Genomic DNA, 19,081 nt, shown 5'->3' on the forward strand with positions numbered 1-19,081 from the left:
GTCACGATTAGTGCTTCCCTAGACAGAAGGCACTGTTGAGGGAGTGCTGGAGGATAAACACTGGTCCGCTTGTCTTAATCCTGGAGCATCTCTGATGGGGGAGGCTTGTCACCAGCTCCCCATTTCCTCCTGCCTGATGGTGACTTGGCTCACACACAGGAAAGATGGGTGGGAGGAGAGGCTGGTCTGGCTGGGAGAGTGGAGGTTGAGGGGTCAATGATACAGTCATGCTCTGCATGGGAAGATTCAGGTTTAGAGCTGGGGCTGGAGCGAAAAACAGCATTGCTTCTGAATGTGAAGGGAGGGAGAGGTTTCTCATAAATGTCATTTCATTGCATCACTGCAGCAAGGCTAAAAGTAAGAAGTTTTGTCAATAAGACAACTGAAGCCTAGAAAGAACAAGAAATGTCCTCAGGGTCCCAGCAGGCGGGTGCTTGTACCAGTCGTCAGCACCTCTGCTGGCTCTTAGCTGCACGAAGGTGAGGTGTGAACTAAGGCAGAAAGACCTCATGGAGCACAGAGAGAATAGGGCAGGGCTTTGGGGGAGGACCACACTTAGGGGATGGGAAGAAGCAGCAGCTATATAGGCACCAAGTCTTAGGGCTGTGACTACAAATTATCTCAACCTGGGTGGCTTAAAACAACAGAAATGTGTTCTCTGCGTGGAGGATGGAAACTTGAACCAAGGTGTCTGTAGGGTCGGCTCCTCCTGGAGGCTGTGAGAATCATTCATGCCTCTCCTAGCTCCTGGTGCTATCGTCGGTCCATGGCATTTCTTGGCTTGTAGCTAAATTGTTGTTGCTCAGTCGTGTCTGACTCTTTGTGACCCCACGGACTGCAGCACTCCAGGCTTCCCTGTCCTACACTATCTCCTGGAGCTTGCTCAAACTCATGTTCACTGAGTCGATGATGCCATCCAACCATCTTATCTTCTGTCGCCCCTTCTCCTCCTGCTCTCAAGCTTTCCCAGCATCAGGGTCTTTTCCAGTGAGTCAGCTCTTCACATCAGGTGGCCAGAGTATTGTAGCTTCAGTGTCAGTCCTACCAAAGAATATTCAGGGTTGATCTCCTTGCAGTCCAAGGGACTCTCAAGAGTCTTCTCCAGCACCGCAGTTCAAAAGCATCAGTTCTTTGGCGCTCAGCTTTCTTTAGGGTTCAACTCTGATATCCATACATGACCACTGGAAAAACCATAGCTTTGACTAGATGGACCTTTGTTGGCAAAGTGATGTAGCTAAATACAAAACTCCAGTGTCTACCTTCGTCTTCATGCGGCCTTTTGCTCTGTTTCATGTCTTCTCTTTTCTATCTCTTGGAAGGATGCTCATGCTTGGATTTAGGGCCCACCCTGATGCAGAGTGATCTCACCTCAACATCCTTACCTTATCACATCTGCAAAGACCCTAAGCCCGAACATCACCACATCATGAGGTTCAGGTGGATGTGTCTTCTGGTGCCTGTAATTCACAAAGTGAGAAAGAGAATGAGAAATGTGGGCCTCAGTGAAACACCTGAAGCCAGTGACATCCACATACCAGTAGCGTCTCTTCTCTGAGCGGCAAACAAGGGGTGCGTCTCCTTCACTTGGTGGCGTTAGGAAGAAGGGATCCTCATTACTCTTGGGTTTGAGCCTTCCTGAAGACAGATGAACAGACCCAGGCTAGTCTGTCCACAGAAGACTTTGCTGATCCTCTCGCTGTCAGTGGGGGGGGCCCTTTAAAGAGTGAAAGAGATAATGCCAGTCCTCACGGGATGTCACTAAGGGGTCTGACAAGGTCAGTCTTGATTGATGCCAGAGGAAACTGCAGATGGTGCATGGGAGGGGCTGGCCTGTGAGCTGCACTCTGGGTGCCATGGAACCAGAGGACCGCTGGTCTCTAGATTCTCTGTGGATAAAATGCACCGGGACTCCTGCTCCTCCTACCTGGTGCCATGCCCTGAGGGTAACTGGTAGCCTCACCACTCTCCAGGGAGGCAAGATTTTCCCAGGAACCAAAATACTCAGCTCCTGTGTCCTCACGGGTCTTCTTTCTCACCTTAACCACTCCAAGCCTGGCTCTCACGTGAAGTCAAGGACCACACTAATGGGTTCTAATGTACCTAGTGAGTCCTCCTCTTCTTAGATTCTTTGAGATCCTCAGCTTCATGGTCTCTCCCCGCCCCTTGGCTTCACAGTGCTGTCCCTGAATTCTTTAGAGAGCTCGCTGATGGACAGAGAGTAAGAGAAACTACTAGAGAGGTGGTGGAGTTAATCAACACATCTGAGAGAAAAATCATCCTTTTCCCTAAAACCAAGGCACGTCCCTAGCTGAACGACTCAGAATAGGGGTACGGATGGGGGCTCAGATGGGCCAGGGTTTGCGTCTTAGTTCCACTATGTGAGTGCCCTTAGGTGGTCATCTACCCTTTCTAAGCTTGGTTTTTTCATTTAAATAATGAGGATGCTTGTCCCCACCTGCTGGGGCTGCTGCAAGGATGATGTGAGACAGCGCACATCAAACATTGAACAGTCATTTCCTCCCACTGGGACTGCTGCCACAAAGCCACGGCTCTCAGGTGGGTGGCCTTTCTACCTTAGGGTCAGTACACGCGCTGTTTCCCGTGTGAACACCTTTGCCCAAGTCTTTCACCTTTTATTCCTAATTCCAACTCATCCTTCTAGAATCGTCTCAAGGGTTGCCCCCACAATGAATGACACATGATACATTTACTCAGTAAGTCTTTTTAAGACTCTTCAATTATCCAACTTCATCCTCATGATACTAATGTCAGTTGCTCAGTCATGTCAGATTCTGTGCAACCCCGTGGACTGTAGCCCGCCTGGCTCCTCTGTCCATGGGATTTCCAGACAGCAGTACTGGAGTGGGATGCTATTTCCTTTTCCAGGGGATCTTCCCAACCCTAGTCTCCTGCATTGCAGGCAGACTCTCTGCATCTGAGCCACCAGGGAACCAGTAGTGCTATCTGCTTTCACAGATGAAGAAACTGAAGCTTGAGGACCATGGTCCTAGGCCTGCCTGGGATCCAAAACTTGTGCTCATGCTGCCCATCACTCCATGTGACTCCACCCGCCCCGTGCCCCCCGACCCTGCTCGGGAATCTCAGCCCCTTGTACTTCAGCTGCGAGTCTGCCTCTGAGGGCAGCGCTGTGCTTTCCTCCCTTGTAGCTCCAGGCGCCGGCAGCACACAGGCACAGCGCAGGGAGTGATTGCTGACCTGGACTGGCCCCGTCTCCTGGGGAGCCCCGCACCCTCTGAGACTCCGCGTCTGCATGGACCATATGCTCCTGATGCTGTCTAGAGAAAAATGTAGCATTTGATTCCACAGGAAACAGAAGTGGCCATCTTGAGGGGGTTAAGAAGCAGCCTTTTCAAAAAGCCTTGTCATATCTCTTCATCTTCAGCTTGTTTTTCTGCGTTTTCAGTTTCTTAAATGGTCAAGTTCATTAATCTTCATGCTTTATGCTCTGTCATAAAACCAGGCAGGGCTACTGGTGGAGGGGGCTGGTGGCTGAGGAAACTATGAGGAAAACAGCGTCACCAGGGCCTTTAGGGACATTCGGGTGGGCCTTCCTCCTGACCCCACGCTGCTCTGTCCCTCTAAGTGGCTTGAGTCAGTGCCAGCATAGACTCCAGCTTTGGGCAAAAAGGCCTGGCCTTCCTCTGTCATGGAATGGTTATGGGTATGTGCCTGGAATACAGTAGGTGCTCAGCACATGTTTGCTTGGCTTGGTGTCCTCCACCCCAGACAGCAAACCAGCCTTTTCAGAGGAAAAAGGTGGCATGAGTGATTGCAGAGCCTGCCAGTCAGTCGCCTTTCAGTCATCCTCAGGGGCCGGGGGCTCACTGGCCTCACTGGGGTCATTCCTTCCTCCTCTCCCACGACCCCACTCTGCCCAGCTCAGTCTCAGCATCACGGAGGAGGGGAGGAGGGTGCAGAGGTGGTGTGTGGCCCACACTCACGCATAAGCAGGTGCACATACGGAGGACAGCACAGTGACCTCACCAGTCATCAGCCGTGACCAGTCTGAGAGCCTGGTCAGCATCACCTGGGAGCTTCCTGCAAATGCCAGTTTCTGACCCTGCCACGGGGAAGTCTCCCTCAGTAGAGACCACCTCCTCCTTCACGTGGTTCTGAAGGGCAGCTAGATTTGAGAACTGTTGATCTGGTCCAGCCAAGGAAGGACGTGACTTGCCCAAGGTCACACAGCCGGTCAGTGGCAGAGTCTTCTTTCTACCCTTCTCTGGGTATTTCAGATTTGGGACATATATCTAAATTCAATTAAAACCAAAATCTCTTTTGGTTTATCCACAGTTTGCTATGATTCATACCTCAGTCTCTACATTTACTCAAACCACTGAGAACTGACATTTTATAAATGTTTTTACTCCCCAGTCTAAGCTCTTTTAAGCCGCTGGACTCCCATCCTCTGTGCTGTCAGGACTCCGGGTGGTTCACCTCCCTCCAGGCCTGTCTTTCCCCTCCCTGTGCTGTGGGGACCCTGCTTCCTTGGGTCTGGTCGGGGCTTGAGAGGGGCTGGGCCCTCCTGAAATGCAACCCAGGAGAGGCAGTCAAGGGTGCTGACTCACCTCAGCTCCCAGCAGGATTACTTTCTCAGACAAACTTGAAAACAACTGCTCAGGAAGCCCTGCAAGCTGAAGAACTGGGTGTCAATTCAGTTCAGCTCCCAGACTGTCTACTAAGGCCTCTCCCCACTGCTCAGTGAGCCTTCAGAGGGATCTCCAGAGAGATGAGTGAGGCACAGCAGCCACCTCTGTCCTGGGGCATCCTGTCTCCCCATCTACACTGTTCAGGATTCAGCATGGGCCTCCCATGCCCAACACGTCGGGCATTCCTGTGGACCGGCAGGACTGTCTGGCTAGGGAGGACCCAGACTTACCCCATCACTGGTGCCTGGACCAGTGCTGTTGTTCAGTTGCCCATTCCTGTCTCTCTGTGACGCCATGGACTGCAGCACGCCAGGCTTCCCTGTCCATCACTGTCTCCTAGGAGCTTGCTCACACTCATGTCCATTGAGTCAGTCATGCCATCTAACCTTCTCATCCTCTGTCGTCCCCTTCTCTCCTGCCCTCAATCTTTCCCAGCATCAGGGTCTTTTCCAGTGAGTTAGCACTTCACAGGTGGCCAAAGTATTGGAGTTTCAGCTTCAAAATCAGTCCTACCAATGAAGACCCAGGACTGATCTCCTTTAGGGTGGACTGGTTGGATCTCCTTGCAGTTCAAGGGACTCTTGAGAATCTTCTCCAGCACCACAGTTCAAAAGCATCAATTCTTCAGCACTCAGCTTTCTTTATGGTCCAACTCTCACATCTGTACATGATTGCTAGAAAAACCACAGCTTTGGCCAGATGGACCTTTGTCAGCAGTGATGTCTCTGCTTTTTAGTATGCTGTCTAGGTTAGTTATAGCTTTTCTTCCAAGGAGCAAGCATCTTTTAATTTCATGGCTGCAGTCACCATCTGCAGTGATTTTGGAGCCCAAGAAAAGAAAGTCTGTCACTGCTTTCATTGTTTCCCCATCTATTTGACATGAAGTGATGGAACCGGATGCTATGATCTTCGTTTTTTTTGAATGTTGAATTTTAAGCCAGCTTTTTCACTCTCCTCTTTCACTTTCATCAAGAGACTCTTTAGTTCCTCTTCACTTTCAGCCATAGGGTGGTGTCATCTACATATCTGAGGTTATTGATATTTCTCCCGGCAATCTTGATTCCAGCTTGTGCTTCATCCAGCCCAGCATTTCACATGATGTACTCTGCATATAAGTTAAATAAGCAGGGTGACAATATACAGTATTGACATACTCCTTTCCCAATTTGGAAACAGTCAGTTGTTGCATGTCCAGTTCTAACTGTTGCTTTCTGACCCGCATACAGGTTTCTCAAGAGGCAGGTCAAGTGGTCTGGCGCCATAGCTGGGTTAACATGGCTTGTACTGCGTCTCCCCGCAGATCGTGTTCCGGAAGATCAGTGACGTGAAACGGGAGGAGGAGGAGCGCATGAAGCGGAAGAATGAGGCCCCCCTGATCCTGCCGCCCGACCACCCCGTCCGGCGGCTCTTCCAGAGGTTCCGCCAGCAGAAGGAAGCCAGGCTGGCCGCGGAGAGGGGCGGGCGGGACTTGGACGACCTGGACGTGGAGAAGGGCAGCGTCCTCACCGAGCACAGCCACCACGGCCTGGCGAAGGCCAGCGTCGTCACCGTCCGAGAGAGCCCTGCCACGCCCGTGGCCTTCCCGGCGGCCGCCGCCCCGGCGGGGCTGGATCACGCCCGGCTGCAGGCGCCTGGGGCCGAGGGCCTGGGCCCCAAGGCCGGCGGGGCCGACTGCGCCAAGCGCAAGGGCTGGGCCCGCTTCAAGGATGCCTGCGGGCAGGCTGAGGACTGGAGCAAGGTGTCCAAGGCCGAGTCCATGGAAACGCTCCCCGAGAGGACGAAGGCCGCCGGCGAGGCCACACTCAAGAAGACGGACTCGTGCGACAGCGGCATCACCAAGAGCGACCTGCGTCTGGACAACGTGGGCGAGGCCAGAAGCCCCCAGGACCGGAGCCCCATCTTGGCGGAGGTCAAGCACTCCTTCTACCCCATCCCCGAGCAGACGCTGCAGGCCGCCGTCCTGGAGGTGAAGCACGAGCTCAAGGAGGACATCAAGGCCTTGAGCACCAAGATGACGAGCATTGAGAAACAGCTCTCTGAGATACTCAGGATATTAACCTCCAGAAGATCCTCTCAGTCGCCTCAGGAGCTATTTGAAATATCGAGGCCCCAGTCCCCAGAGTCAGAGAGAGACATTTTTGGCGCAAGCTGAGAGGTCTGTTGTAAAAAAAAAAAAAAAAAAATCCAAGATGACAAAAACCTACCGTCCTGCCCTAGACACCACCACACACACACCTACATGACCAACAACCTTCAAAGTAGGCTTTTCCCAACAGAAAACACAAGCGGGACCAGTCACTTCGGCTCGCTCTCTCTGGGGAGAGGCATGCACCCCGACCCTGTGAGATGGGAGCTGCGTCTGAACTCTCTCTGCAGAATTTTGGAAGAGGGGGGCATGCCGTCTAAAGGGTATTTTCCTTCATTTTTAATTTTTTCTTACTGCCATGATATTTGTAACAACATGAAAACTACCAGGAAAGAAACAGCAGCTGCTGGGATGGGTGGGACAGCAGCAAGGACCCCTCGTGTGTACTAGCACACTGGGCTTCTCTGCCAAGACCCCAGAGACTGCGGTGGGCACAGGGAGTTCCCAGCGTTCCCTGTCCTTGGACAGCCTCTGTCTGATGTCACCGTCTATTTTTGTACCGTCGTCATTTGTAACAAGCTTGGGACAAGGGGAGCTTGAGGGAGGGCAGAGCCTCTTGACTTCCTGTCTCGAACAGTTAAGGCTGAAAAGCAGCTGAGATGGCTTTGGGTGCCTCCTCTAGACACTTAGAGCCGGGAATCTTCAGGTCTGTTTTCCCCAAAGAGATAAGCCAAGAACTGGAGACTGGCAGTGGGGAGCCAGAGACTCTCTGGGCTGTGATCTGCAGCCCTTAGCTGCTAAGGGAGCGCAGAAGGGGAGGGCCCTGTGGGCTCCAGATGACTCTCTGGCCTGGCTCCATGCCACTGGCCACATCACACAGGCCCTTTGCTTCTTTTCTTTCTTGACCTCTTCCTAAGTGTTCCTGTGGCATTCCTCAGGGTACGGGGCATCGGCAGGAAGGGTGATGAGCCCGGATTTGCTTTATTAGCAAAATAGACACATAGACACTCACACACAAAACCTCAGTAAAATGATTGTAACAAGAGCAATGTTTATATGATGATTCTCACTGGGACTGCCCCTAGAGAAGTTTGTATTTTGTCCACTGCATGGGTTCATTTATAGGACACTCGGGAGCCATGCTTGGCCTTATTTTAAAGCTAATCTTTTTATCTCATATGAAAGTCAGTAGGACTTGGAAAGAAACCAGAGACTGCAGGTCTATGACTGTACTTGCTTCAGGAGAGAAGAGAGAAAGAGGCAGGTGTTTCCAGATTGTCTCTGTCAAGTGACAGAGAGGTGACTGTGGAGCTGTGGTCTATGAGGAAGGTCCAAGCTTTGAACGATGATCATGGAGCCAGCTATGGGCTATCCACGTCCCTAAACTATGATGCTTAGAGAACACTGCACTGCCTCAGTCACCTGGGGTCACGTTTGTTCCTATGCTTGGGCTCCTTTCAGGGGCATCTGAGAAAGGAAAGAGGGATCATCAGGACCCTAAAAATTGATAAGCAAGTTTGGAAGTTCAGAAAACTCAGCTTGGAGAGAGCAGAGTTAGGAGGGCAAGTGATCTGGACTGTGAGTGGGCATGGGATCATCCAGGGCGCTCACCTTTTGCACGCATTGCCCTGGGGCAGTCCTGTGTGTTGCTGGCATTGCTTTTCAGCAGAGATAGAGGCTAGGTCCCAATGGTGATTTCCCTCCTTGCCAAGGGGAACCTGCCGCCCCAAGGGTGTCCAGCGTTTCTGAAAGCCGCCTGTCTGGGCCCACCTCCCCCTGCAGTCCCGCTCAGTGGCCACGGCCTGACCCAGGACTCGGACCTAAGTTGTCCCTGTGGAATGGGGCTGTACTCACCCGGCTTCTGGCTTGGCACAGACTGCCCTGGAGAGCAGAGACTGAGGTCCAGGTGAGGGTCCTTCCTCAGGGGCCATACACACTTGTTCAGCTTCTCTCAGGAGGTTTACATGGGTGCCCCCAGGCTTTCTGAGACATTACTGGATTTGGCCTCAGATGGCAGCAAACAGATGGGGGGAGTTAAATTCCTCAGGGCCGAGAGTCATGACTGTTAATGATCCTGGGTAAGCCGTGGGGCTTTCAGCCTCTTTGAGAAGCTGCCAACTAGTCCTTGGGGCCGAGCCTGGAATCACATCTGCCAGCTGTCCCTGAAATGTTCCAGTTTGCCATTCCTTAAACATGCCTCCCAACCTGCTCCCCAAGGTTAGGACTTACCACTTGTAAGGCAGGGGAAAAGTGAAAGTGTTCGTCACTCAGTCGTGCCCGACTCTTTGCAACCGCATGGACTGTAGCCCACCAGGCTCCTCTGTCCATGGGATTCTCCAGGCAAGAGTACTGGAGTGGGTTGCCATTTCCTTCTCCCAGGGATTGAACCTGGGTCTCCTGCATTGCAGGCAGATTTTTTACCATCTGAGCCAGCAGGGAAGGCAGGATGAGGGCCCTGACAACACCAACACCCAGCTTCAGAAGCCCCTGCCCAGGACCCAGTCGGCTCTTCCCTCCAGCTTTGCCTGAGGGGCAAGGATGCTCGTGTGTGAGGCTTTGAAGTCCAGACCTGATTGGAGAGAAAAATAATGCTTCGTGAATATATTGCTTGATCAACTCCTAGGATTCAAACTGAGCTCATGGTGAGAAGCCTGGATCCACTCGTCTGGGGGTCACAGGGCCCACAACCCATGCTCCTGGGGGTGACAGAGCAACACAGGTAGGGCTGTGTATGCTTTTACTCTTCTCCATTTAAGGATTTGTGGGATTTTTGCTATAATGATTCTCTCTGGAAAAAAAAATTTTTTTTAATGAGCCAAACCTTTACTTGTACTTTTCTGACATGCACTTGGCCACAGGCTGCTTTGTGCTTACTACCTACCTTTGCCCAGATGATGCTCTGGCTTCCCAAGCGAGGACCACAAGCTTCAGATACCACCAACTCAACCTTCCACTATAAACCATTATCTGGTGGCCAAAGAGAGATTAGGGAAAACAAAAACTGGGTATTGGACCCAACCTTTAGAGTATAGAAAAGTGATGCTGAGGGATGTAGACTAACCTGAGCTGTTTTTCTCCTTTTTGAGGGAAGGCGACATGGTGTCTTTATACCACTGCCCAGGAATTGCTGGTTACCTGATCTTTTACATCATCAGTTCCTTACTTTGGATGTCATTCATAGGGAGTATCCTTGACACGCTTTGAAGGAGGAGGCCCTGCCCGTACCCCTCCCTCCCTGCTGACGGAGGTGGGGGTGAGGGTTGAGTCTGTGATTAAGATGGTCAGCAAGATGGAATGCGCATTCTTGGCGGAGGGCATCGTCTCCAGCAATGAGTGTTGCTGTTCCATATACCCGCACAGCCTCCTCCTCCGGGTAGGACCAGATTCCTGTAGGAGGCAGCGGGACACAGCCACCTGGTTGAGAAGCCCCGGTCTGGTGCACAGTCATTGTAGCTCCACCGTCACCCATCCCCCTCCCTCACCTTCACATCCTCCGGGGCTTGATTCTTTCTGAGACCTTCCTTTCTATTCCGGACCTCAGATTAAACCTGTGTGCACAGAGTTTGTAGCCAGTAGTCGGAAACCAGTGGTTTCCAAAAATGCCCCAGCCACATGGGCCCACGTGTTTCAATGCTGCTTCCAATTCTTGTTATCCAATCCCTGGGCTTGTTTTACCTTCAGCCTTCTAGATCATCCTAAGTGCTATGACACACAGCGCGTCCTGTGGCCAAACAGCAGGGCCCTTTCCTGGAATCCTTTTTCAGCCAGCTCAAAGTAAAAACACCCTCCATCACACCACTCCATCCAGTGACCTGCCTCTCCTGGATCGGTAAGTGGAAGGTGAAAGTGTTAAGCTAGCTGTTAAACTTTGCACCCAAACCTGGGTAGGGAGGAAACGAATGCCTTAGAAGCCCCAGGCAGGTGTAGGAAGGAGCCTCAGAAACCCTTGCTGCATTCACCACCAGATGGCACAGGTGCCCTCTGGGAAATTTCTGGAGCCCTAGCGGCCATATGAGTTGACATGTGTTTGATGAACAGACTGTACTGTGTTTTGCTCTACAGATGTTTAGCCTTAAGACCCTTGAATGGAACTCCAACCGTGATGGCGCTGCCAACACTCTTCCCTCTCCCCCCTCCTCACATAGTGTTGCTTAAAGAGGAGACCCCCGAGGGCCTGCTCAGGCCCCCTACACGGCCTCTCCTCTGTCACTCCGTCACTGCACTGCCTTCTCGCTCGCGTCAATAAAAATGACCTTCACCAGCTCTCGTGCCCTCTAACTGGATGAGATCTCAGCGTCCCCCCAGCACGAACCACAGCCATCAGAGACAGCACCCAGGGTGTTCATGTTGAGATGTTTCAACTGACTGCGCCTCCAGCTTAACTTAGTTTCAAATGAAACTTCATTCTCACGTGAGCCTATTGGACTTATTCTGGAACCTCTAGAACTGGACCTGACTACCCCACAGGTACCAGACCGGTGGGTGCCCTCCCCCACTACCCACCAGGAAGTGTTTCTTGGAGCCACTATCTTTTTATCTGTGACTTCAGAGTCAGCCAACAGATCCACTAGTCATTCAAGGAGATGTTCATGGATCTTGTTATCAGGATATGAACTGCTTTTATATGAAGAAAGATGCACCCCCTCCCCCCCCAATGAATTCACTCTCACTATTCAGACACTGTGTGTGTGCATCCGTCAGAGACTGTCCCACATTTCGCCAGTCCTTTGAGGACACGTCTGCTCACGAGCGGTTCGTCATTTTGGGACTCCTCCTTGTATTAACACTCTTGCCATTGAGTCCTGCCAAATCCTCCATTGGATTTCTCTTCTTCCTTTGTATCTGTCATTTAGTCCAAAGGAGCATGAATCAATCAACAGAAGTGCAAATGAGCTGATACTATCTTTGTGGTCAACTGAGGACGCTGCCAAAACTCTGCTGTCTGACTGCAACCCGGGGACATGAAGAGGAACGGGTGGCCCCACCACTGATATTCCCTTCTCAACATTTTTAAATAAGCACAAGTGATATTTGTAAAAAGAAAAAAAAAAGTTTAATTTTATTTATTATGGTAAATAAACTATTTTATAATGATCATACATGATTGCTTTTGCCTTTCCTTGTATAAACTTCCAGGCACTGAATTAGGTGAATTACCTAAGATAAAAGAACTAGGTGGTACTTTCATAGACCTTTTCAAAAGCCTTGGGACCTCTAATTTGGACAGCACCTATGACTGTGGTTTTTGGAGAATTTTAAAATTCTAGAGACACCAAGATTGTGTGAGTTCTGCACAGTGAGGGAATGGCTGTGAAGGTGCTTTGCCATATGATCTTGAAATAGAGCTATCAATGCTAGGAGACACACAGAGACGCCTTCCAAACCTGGCATCGCTGGGCAGTTGTGGCACAAACAGTACTGAACACAGAGCTGAAGCTGACCTCCCACCTAGAGCTGAACGCCTTAATCCTGAACAGTTTGGATTGCAATCTGTATGTTCAGGCTTTGCTGCCTTTTAAAACACACTGTCAAAAAACCGAGTCTTTCTGGAAAGAGTGCCAACAATGTGAGTTCCGACCTGTGCTTTATTCACTGACGGTCTCAGAAGCGATGACGGTAGAGAGCTGCCTGCCCCTACGGTAGTGCTGTACACCAGCACCGATGCAGCTCTGCTGTGGTTTTAACAGACATCGCCTCCTGCTCACAGCACAATCCTCCACGACACTGCCAACAGGAGCCCATATTTCACACCAATGGACCGCACTTCACAAACGGCGCTTTTCTATTGATAGACGGGAGAACTTACCTCAGGGATGAGGAATTTGTGATCCACAAGCCACATTCAGGCCTCTGCTTGATTTCACTGGGCTGCAGTATAAATCTAGTATTTTTAGTGACTTTCTCTACATCCCCCCCCCCTTTTTTTTTAACACTGCAGGAAAGCATAATAAAACTAAGGGTGATGGCTTTTTTAAAGTTCCAAATGACTGATGCTCATTTCAAAAGTTTCACCTAATAAAGCACTAACTATTGTTTTTCACCACTGAGGTGCTCTAAAGAGTACATCTTTCTCTGTAAATATGGTTTTTATAATTAGTCACAAGGACTAAGTAACACAGAGCCAAGTACTAGATGTTACATTTTGGATGCCAAATGGGTTTCAATGACTAAAAAAAAAAAGGAATTTTGCTGGCTTGTTCCAAAAATATAACAATTTCAATGAAGAAAGGCTTCAGAGAGGCATCTCAACACGCACTGAGAAAGGCCAGCAGCATTGAGATAATCTGGCTTCTCAGTAGTTGGCCCTTTTGTATGGATATGTTCTGGGACATTTGCTAGAAAAGAAATTCATTGTATTAATTTCTTATACTCCTTAGTCAATCAGTAGTTTAAATAAAGAAGCAATGAGTAGGCTCTTTCTCTAAGGGGAAACTCCCACTAAATTACCATTCTCCCAATATATAGATTGTACCATAGTATATATGATTGGTTTATTTTCTAAGTCTACAGTCTTTACTATTAAGAACAAAGGGTTTCTGCTGTCACTTTTCAAATAAATTAATCTGAGGAAACAAATACTTTTCCGTCTTCTTGCACGGTCCCAGGAATTAGTCAAGATGACCAACATTTGGCTGTCCTTCCGATGTGTTCCTTGCCTCCTTGGAAATCATCATGGCAATCATGCCTGGAGCGAGTCAGAGGATCCTGGGGCTAGAAGTGACCTTGGGAACTGTCCCTGTCCTGTGCTGGAAGTTGCCCAGGGCTGATAAGTATGGAAAGTGACACCTCAGATGTTCTTCAGCTGGGACTGCTCTGTCTGCTCAGACACCTCAGGAGTCCTTCATTTAAAGCAGCTCCAAGAATTTGAGTTCATATGCATGGAAACAGACATTATCATTTTTATATTACAGTGGGAGAAAAGCAAGAGGTTAAGATAACAGTGGTCCTGGATGGTTATTCACATATTGGTTAATTAGGCCTCAAATATATAGCTAAACACAATAATCATGTACTCATTCCTGAGAACCACTCAATCATACAATAGCTTAAAAGAAATTCAGGATTATTACTTTCAAATATATTCACTTATTCTTCCAGTATAGTTTAATGAGTAAATAAGCCTATTTGTTTTTATAAAAATGGCATCTCCAAAGAGTTGAAAATATTTTGCATTACTTATAAGAACTTCCCTATAGCTCAAATGGTAAAGAATCTGCCTGCAAAGCAGGATACCCGGGTTTGATCCCTGGGTCAGGAAGATGCCCTGGAGAAGAGAATGGCTATCCACTCTAGTATTCTTGCCTGGAGAATCCCATGAACAGAGGAGCCTGGCGGGCTACAGTTTGTGGGGTGACAAAAAATTGGATACAACTGAGCGACTAAACACATATATAAATATATACTATTTATATATTTATATACACGCATATAGTAGATGTGTGTGTACATGCTCAGTTGTGTCTGACTCTTTGCAACCCCAGGCAATACAGCCCGCCGGGCTCCTCTGTCCATGGGATTCTCCAGGCAAGAACACTGGAGTGGGTTGCCATGCCCTCCTCCAGAAGACTTTCCCGACCCAGGGGTTGGACACACGTCTCTTAGCATCTCCTGCACTGGCAGAAGGATCCTTTACCACTTCACCACCTGGGAACCCCATACATTAGACATTTCCCTGCAATTATCTTCACACGATTTTGTTCCTCTGTAAACTTCAGCTAAAAGCCCTCTGGCTGATGACAAATCTTGAATTAGTGTTAAGAGTCCCTGAAGTTTTACTGTATTCATCTGACTGCTCACCCTTCCTCAACCTCATCTCCTCCTGGAAACTTCCAAGCACAAGGACTTGCCAGCCTGTGTCTCCTCCTCCTTTATCAGGCCAGCTGCCAAGGCTGCTGTTGCCCTGGTCTGCCTGCCCCCCTCCAGCCTCTGTCCTTTGCTGCAGGTAACACGGAGTGTGCCTACCCTCTGCCACCCACATCTGGTCCCCTCCCCACTCGCCTCCAAGCAGAGTGGCCGCGAAGAAAGGACGCCAGCAAAATGACGGGTCCTGCACTCCAGGAGTTTAAATCTCATTGAGCTAATAACCGCAGCCAGGACACAAGGATAATACCAAATGACTAACGGGAGAAGGTGGGGACAGACCAGGTCCGCATGCACCTTCTACTCAATGACAATTAATTCATGTGCTTGAGATGTTGTTCTGTTCTCCCATAATTGGGTACACTATGGATTCAAATTTTAAAGCTGCTTCACTTGCCCTCTACCCCCTCAGAAAAGGAAAAAGCAAAGCCAAATGGAAGTATTCTGAATTATCTACCACTTGAGGCCATTAGCGGCCTATTAGCATCCTTCCAGAAGAGTGAATAATTCAGAATTAAGTAAGCGTGTTTCGACTTTAAACATTTTCTTCAAAAAATATTCAAGACAATTTTACAAAAATATGAAGTGTCTGTATGGTAGAAAGGGCTCCATTTTATTGGAAACAAACAGCATCAACCTCTGACGGTAAACCACCGAGTGTGAACCACTCAGGGGGAGAGGGCTGTCGGGACTTGTGTGGAGAGGGAGAGACCACAGGAAGTCCTCTTTACCCTCTTTGACTTGCCCCATAGCACCTGTCTGTCATACACCACTCCCTGTTTGTTTTCTTTTTTTTAAATTATACTTCTTTACTAGGAAATAATTAACTGTCAGGTAGAGGAACTCCTCTGTTTATACTTCCTGCAAATCTAGGGAACAAGCAACCAAATGGCGATCACCCTGATGAATGATGAACTCAAGTAGCAGCCCTCCTTAGGTACTGACGTCTATATTCGATCTCCTTGGACCCAGTAGTCAGCAACACAGCTGCGGCTTTGTCACGCCCCTGCCGAGGAGCTAAATGTGATGCGACTCTCAGTGCTGGCTCTACAAAGTGCACTGCAGGAAGCAGGGAAGGAGTCACTTAAATGCCGCTGACCCAACACATTTCAGAAACACTGCCCAGTGGAAGACAGGCCTATCACTAATCAGAATTTATATGCCTCAATCAAGAAACGTCTATTGCATTTAATTCTTGGTAAAGGAGAAAGAATGTGGGGTCTGGACCACAACATCACCGTCTACAGCTAGGCAAGACGTTTTACTGCTTGGGGTCCAGCTTACTCTATAGGCAAAGGAGGAGGCTGGGAAGAGGGTCTCTAAGTTCCCAAAGTTACGAGAGCTCAAGTTTCCAGTCCTGGAGTGAGGTAACTTCAACAAAAGATGAGCAGGTCCCCTGGAGGTTACCTTGAGGTTCGAGGTGAGGGTGGAGCACCACGTGCCCTGGAAACCAGTGACAAGGGCAGACCTGGGCCCGGCGCCGTCAGTGACCAGAGTAAGTGTGGGCCCAGGCAATGCCCACATGCGAGTAGCAGTACAGGAATCCCAGGACAGACAGGGTCACCCACGGCCAGCCTGCAGGAGGGCGACAGAGACGGGAGAGCGGTTAGACAAGCCTGGGGTAGGACTGGTGCAAACCGTCCCCACTAGAGAAGGCTGCCTAAGAAACAGCATGGGCCTCAGTTTAGGCATTAAGGCACACGTCTCCTAGATCACCTCATGGTGTTCAAACTGGAACAGCAGCACGTGGACCCCTACATGCCCACTGGGGTCACCATAAAATGAGGGGAGCCCTATCATACACACAAACTATGTTTAGAAACAGGACAAGCTTTTGAAGAAGACATATTTAGAAGACAAAAGCATTTAATAACCAAAAAAGATGAAAAGTCCACGAGACCCATAGTAAATTGCAAAATATACGTTGACCATTGAATCGCACACCATCCACAAGCACACAGAAGCCCAGGACAACCAGGTACTTTTCTCAGCCTCAAGATGGACCCATCCTGCTTGGAGGCCCTCAGATCTGTCACCGCCGTGGCACAGACCCACATGTCAGGGGACCTGTTACACCTGGTCCTCAGTAACCTCAGGGAGCAGGAAGAGGTGGGGGGGGAGCTTCAGGTACAGAAGGCAGACCCGGACTTCAGCTGTGTGTAGGGAGAGGCATCAGCAGGTGTTTGGTAAACACAGGAGCCAGAGACTGGCTGCGGAGGTGGGAGAACAAAGCAGTTTCACTTACACAAAGCTGGGGTGTGGCGACTGATGCACAGTTGTGCTTGGCCCTATGGCTGTCAGGGGACATCGCATGGAAGCTTCTGCCCAGCACACACAAGTGTAGGGAGCCCTAACTAGAGGTGAGTTCAGTCTGGACCACCACTGGGCCCTGGAAATCCCCCCTCACGTCACTGTGTGCCGAGAGGCAGCAAGATGGCCGCAGTCCCGACTCTGCTCGGAGACCCCAGCACCATCTCAGCTTCTTCATCCACACAACGGGAGGCCCAACATACAGAAAAGCATATGGAATCAAAGAAGATCACAGATTTGGTAGCGTTTTAAAAAAGTGTTTCAGAAACACAAAGGATTTCCTGGGAACTCTCTTATGTCCACACAGCTCATTAGTCTTTTTATCACATGCGTGTGCCTACAGCCAGTCACCCCAGTGTGTGCCAGATGGCTGCCAAGAACCCATTCTCCTTTCCTGACCTCAGGAGTTAAGATCGGTGATGACAAGGCAAAGACAGATTGCACAAGTCGCCCTTCCACCGCATTCAACCAACACTTTACGGGCCTCTGCTGTGGGCCTGGCCCTGTTCTAGATGTGAACGCCTTCCTCTGTGCTCACCTGAAGGAACGAGGTCTTCACCTGCAGCAGCTGCTAACCAAGCAGGTCTGGCCCAAGTGTAGGGGGCGTGCTAGGGGCAGAGCCCCCCTTCATCAGAGCTTAGATAAGCACAGGATCATAAAACTGAAAAGAACCTGGGGTGGGCGGCCATTTTGGTGACATGCCAAGGGCTGCTATGCCGCACAGTCATCCGGACTTGTCAACCATGAATGGAAAATGTGGCATCAAAAAGGGCTCTGGGGGAGGAGCCAAGATGGCGGAGGAGTAGGACGGGGAGAACACTTTCTCCCCCACAAATTCATCAAAAGAGCATTTAAACGTCGAGTAAATTCCACAAAACAACTTCTGAATGCCGGCAGAGGACATCAGGCACCCAGAAAAGCAACCCAACTCTTCGAAAGGAGGTAGGGAAAAAATATTAAAAACAAAAAAAAAGAGACAAAAGAGGGAGGGACGGAGTTCCGTCCCGGGAAGGGAATCTTAAAAAGAGAGAAGTTTCCAAACATGAGGAAACCTTCTCACTGCCGAATCTGTGCCGAGCTTTGGAAGCACAGAGGGCAACATAACAGGGAGAAAAAATAAATAAACAATTTAAAACTCGCAGATTGCGAGCCCTACGGTAACTCCCCCAGCAGAGAAGCAGCGCAGACGCCTGCATCCGCCATTAGCAAACCGGGGCTGGGCAGGGAGGCGCGGCGTGGGCTGCATCGCTGAGAGTAAGAATCTGGCCTGAATACCCTGAGCGCTATCTGAGCGAAATAATTTGGGCTAGCAAACCAGACTGTGGGATACCTACCACGAGAAAAGCCAGCCCTAACCTAAGACCGCCAGGCCCGCGCACGGAACAAAGGACTGAACAGAGATAGCCGGCTGCAGACCTTCCCCCTCCGGTGACAGGCAGCCAGAGCCGGAAGGGGGCAATCGCAGCCCCAGAGAGACATTATCTATAAAACTGTAAGCAGGCTTCTTTGCTAACTAAAACTTCTTGGGGGTCTGGACGGTCAACATCTGCCTGAGAAGGTGCGCCGGTTTTACATCCAGATAACCGAGTGGCGGGGAGGCGATAAGTCGCAGCATTGGCGCTCGCCTGGGAAGAACAAATTGGCGCTCGGACCTGGGAAGAGCACAAAACGCAGGCCCAACTGAGTCTGCGCCTCTGAGGACTACCCGAGTGCCTGAACCTGAGCGGCTTGGACCTGGGAGGTGCATGCAGCCCAGGGCCAGCCTCGGATTGTTCCCGGTGGAACAACCTAGAGTCCGAGCAGTGTGGACAGGGAGGCTACACGCGCCGTGAGCGGGGGCAGACCCAGGGTGGCTGAGGCACTGCGAGCCCACGCCAGTGTTATTTGTTTGCAGCATCCCTCCCTCCCTCCCCACAGCGCGACTGAACAAGTAAGCCTAAAAAAAAAAAAAAAAAAAAAAGTGTCCTCCACCGTGCCCTTTGAGTCAGGGCGGAAACCAGATACTGAAGAGACTAGCAAACAGAAGAAGATATAACAGAGGGAAACGCCTTGGAAGCTACAGGCAATAGATCAAAACCCTGTGGTTACTACGGACTACATAGAAAGGGGCCTATAGATCTTGAGAAATATAAATCTGACCAAGGAACTAGCCAAA

The 19,081-nt window shown here is 50.0% G+C and overlaps 2 protein-coding genes across 10 annotated transcripts in view; one reads left to right on the plus strand and one right to left on the minus strand.

The window, feature by feature from the left end:
• Positions 1 to 11,853, plus strand: part of KCNH1 (potassium voltage-gated channel subfamily H member 1) — a 441,293-nt gene extending 429,440 nt beyond the window's left edge. Inside the window, 1 exon segment of one of the 2 annotated variants that reach the window (NM_174372.2) lies at positions 5,971 to 7,148. In NM_174372.2, the coding sequence (NP_776797.1) occupies positions 5,971 to 6,822 (852 nt within the window). In that variant the 3' untranslated portion in view covers positions 6,823 to 7,148. 2 annotated transcript variants of the gene reach the window in all.
• The window catches only part of HHAT (hedgehog acyltransferase), a 376,524-nt gene continuing 358,394 nt past the window's right edge, over positions 952 to 19,081 (minus strand). For 6 of the 8 annotated variants that reach the window (XM_024976884.2, XM_024976889.2, XM_024976890.2 and 3 more), the window contains one exon: positions 13,233 to 16,191. In XM_024976884.2, the coding sequence (XP_024832652.1) occupies positions 16,100 to 16,191 (92 nt within the window). In that variant the 3' untranslated portion in view covers positions 13,233 to 16,099. Of the gene's footprint in view, positions 6,828 to 8,610; positions 9,326 to 13,232; positions 16,192 to 19,081 lie in introns of those variants that run through there. The other 2 variants (XR_003029814.2, XR_003029815.2) reach the window with 2 other exon arrangements.

Source organism: Bos taurus, chromosome 16 (assembly GCF_002263795.3).
Source record: "Bos taurus isolate L1 Dominette 01449 registration number 42190680 breed Hereford chromosome 16, ARS-UCD2.0, whole genome shotgun sequence".
Taxonomy (NCBI): domain Eukaryota; kingdom Metazoa; phylum Chordata; class Mammalia; order Artiodactyla; family Bovidae; genus Bos; species Bos taurus.